The sequence below is a fragment of the Arachis duranensis genome, chromosome 7, assembly GCF_000817695.3.
Source record: "Arachis duranensis cultivar V14167 chromosome 7, aradu.V14167.gnm2.J7QH, whole genome shotgun sequence".
Taxonomy (NCBI): domain Eukaryota; kingdom Viridiplantae; phylum Streptophyta; class Magnoliopsida; order Fabales; family Fabaceae; genus Arachis; species Arachis duranensis.
The window spans coordinates 15,129,064-15,132,305 of NC_029778.3; the positions used below are offsets into that span (position 1 = coordinate 15,129,064).

Consider the following 3,242-nt stretch of genomic DNA (forward strand, 5'->3'; position numbering starts at 1 on the left):
TTGAGGTCTAAGATGGAAACGGATGAAAGGAATCACTTGAAGAATAAAATTGATTCTTTTACTCAACAACCCATTCCTTTCTTTTCCTTTCCTTTCAAAATATCAACTCTCAGTATCAATTAAATAATGTTGTTCACAAGACTATATAATTTGAATAAATGCTAATTGAACTTAAACCAAAGTGAACATTGTAGAGTAATTAAGTTATAAGCCAGAAAATAACCTTATACAGGATAGTCTCACTGATATTGAATAGTAAATTCTAGTTCTCAGATAGATGTTTGTCTAGGAAAGCTTTAGCTAGATTACTGAAGCTTGCACTAACTTCTTCAGCTGCTGCATACCTCTTGATGGCATCAATAACTTCTGGTTTTAAAATCTCTTCCTTGTTAGATTCATTACACACATAATAAAGTGCTCCAAGTGCATAATTTACCTAAATATCAAACAGTAATTACTCAGTGATACATCGAATCATAATAAGAAGAAAATTAAGAATGTAAAGGTCAATAAAGATACATGATTTATTCAGCAGTTACTAGGTAATTTTGAGGACAAATTATTAGTAAGGAAGTTTAACAGGTATAAAGGTATAACATTATAGAGAATCTAACATGTTTTACTAAACCTCCTATGAAAAATCATTCAAAGTTATTTCTTCTGATACACAGAAGACACTAAGAGAACCTAAATTTCAAAGATAGAGTAGCAAATATGAATCATGCTCATATATAACATAAACTAGGGGGAAGATTATTGTGTCAAAAACAATTTTAAGATTCTCGCTTTACATGTCCCTTTGGCTTGTAGCATTCACAGGTTGAACTAAAGAGCCAAAACAAAATCATGAGGTGGTCAAGCAAAACAAACTCAAGAAAGTTTCTTATCCTTACAGTGTTCCTGACTGGGCTTGATAGACATTGAATGATAAGAGGTATGCCACCAAACTTACTTACAACAGCAACATTTGCCTGATCTAAAATAAATAAATAAATTCAAAATGCTGTTATCATGAATAAAATTCTTTAAAATAAAAGTTTACAAAACAAGAACAAAACAACTAGCATTTTACCAGCACAAGAATTGCAGATGCCTCCAACACCAAACTCTACAAGTTTTTCATTGGGTTCAGTCATGCAGTCCAGGAAGAGTTCCAAAATATTAAGCTGCTCGTGTCAAATTGGGTAAAACAGAAGTTACAAACTGAACAATGCATGCATCGATATTAAAGAAAGTTACGAAGTACATAATATGAAATTCTTTGGCTCCATACCTGTCGCAAAAAGTTATAATTGTAAGGATCATAAGCGAAGTTGGCCAAATTTGCCAAAATCCTCTCTTTTGCTTCTGTTAAGGGGGAAAAAGAATATGAAAAAGTTTCAGCAATCTAGAACTCTAGAAGACAAATGTGTCTTTACAAATGCAGTTGAAAAGAGTGTTTCAGAGATTACTAAATTACCAAATAAAACTTCTAAAATAAATGAAAAAAAAAAGTATACCTTCATCGGCTGTGTTCTGAAACTGAGACACCAGTTCCTGAAACAATCGTCATCTGTCAACGAAAATACTAAACCATAAAAAAAAATCAATGCAACAAAATTAAAATAGTTGTATATGACTATTGTTTGTTTTTGTTTTGCTGTCGTTGTTGCTGTTATAGTAATAAAAGCAACAGAAGTTGAAAAGAAAAAGATGATGAGAGAAGCACCTGAAGGTATTGAAATCTAGGACTTCCATATTTTCCAGTTCGCTCTTGTTGTCTCTGGTCATTGGTGAACATCGATGGTTTCCTCTTCTGCTCAATAACCATTTGTGAATACTAATAATAATAAACATACAAATCTGTTTGCACTAAAACTTGCTGATAGAAACAGTAAGAGAAGCCTGGGAGGGAACGCCAACAAGAACAATACAAGCTTGGAAGGGCATTAACGGAGAAAGATAGAGATAGCCTAGAGTATTTGTGATTATTGCTACATTATGCTTCCTGGCTAATTTTGATGACATGAGATTAGATTCGACCAAGAGACAACAAAGGAGGTAAAAGCTAACAATACTTGATGGACAAAGCGGTGTGCGTAGTGTATAAAAAGGTCTTCAATAGTATCATTCAAACGAATATATTTAGAGTATGAAATCATAGCAAAACAATTGTAACATGAAAGAATGCAGGATTTAACAATTTTTTATTAACGGATTGCAAATTCACATTCATAGAGAAGCCTTTTTTGAAAATCTGAAAACTATTTTCCGAACATTGTATCAGGTAAAATTCTACAATGAAAAAGAAAAAATTATTGCAGATCAAACATTCAGAAGCAAACATCATATATCAACATTTGAATAGAAAAACCAGATCACAGTTCCATAGCAAATCCAGAATCAGAGATAAAATTTGTTGTTGCAAATATGGAATCATCAATAACAACAATTGAAATTCCAGAATCACTCTCACCAAGAGACCAGAAGCAAAAGACGAAGATGACTTGGAAGAGCCGAGCAAAATTCTATTGCGATGCAACCAATAGCTTCGAAGATCGAAGCAAGGGCGAAAGGTTTGAACTTGCACGCGGTGATCTTTGGCGGAGCTGTGACGGAGAAGACTGTGGCAGAAGCAAAGCCGCGCAAGGAGGATTATGCGGCAGCAGAAAGCGATAGTTGGTTCTCGGCGGTTAGGAGGGTCACTCTTTGGCCGGAGGAGAAGCCGCTCACAGTTCCTTGTTGAAGGATCAGAGACGAGCGGTACAACACGATTTGTGGCGGCGGATCAACTGCTCCTCAGTCACCGGACTTGCCTTCTCATTCTCACACAGTGACGTCGGCGGCAAAACAAGCCGAAGGACGAGTTGTTCTGATTCTGAAGGTGAACCAGATGGCGCACGTAGTGGTACTGTGGTAGTGCCTCCACGCTGTTGTTCCCCATCCCAGATTTGGGCCTTCCATGGATGAGCACAGTCCAAGCCCAAATCCAAATCCAGTCTGAATTTCACCAAAAAAAGGGTATTAAATGTGTATTTTTCTTTCACAAAGGTTGTCTTACAGAACCTGATGTGATGAGTAATTAAGGATTATGGAAAATCCCAGCTCTGCCAAGAGTACTGAATTTTACCTGGAGGCTTATCTCTAAGGTTAGTGTTTGGTAGAGAGAGAGACAAAAAGACTGAGACTGAAAGATAGAGATTAAGAGATAGAGACTGAAATAAATTTCAGTATTTTGTTTGGTGCAAAGTGAAAGACAGAAA

General features: G+C 35.8%; 1 protein-coding gene across 1 annotated transcript; it reads right to left on the reverse strand.

Annotated features, from left to right (window-relative positions):
- LOC107457975 (uncharacterized) lies at positions 1-2,883 on the reverse strand. Its single transcript, XM_016076177.3, has 7 exons — positions 2,456-2,883; positions 1,709-1,795; positions 1,500-1,536; positions 1,274-1,347; positions 1,073-1,166; positions 894-976; positions 1-436 (listed from the first exon to the last, which is right to left on the reverse strand). The coding sequence occupies exons 2-7, from the start codon at positions 1,778-1,780 to the stop codon at positions 263-265; spliced, it is 534 nt and encodes a 177-aa protein (XP_015931663.1). The 5' UTR covers positions 1,781-1,795; positions 2,456-2,883; the 3' UTR covers positions 1-262.
- Positions 2,884-3,242: the final 359 nt, after the last annotated feature.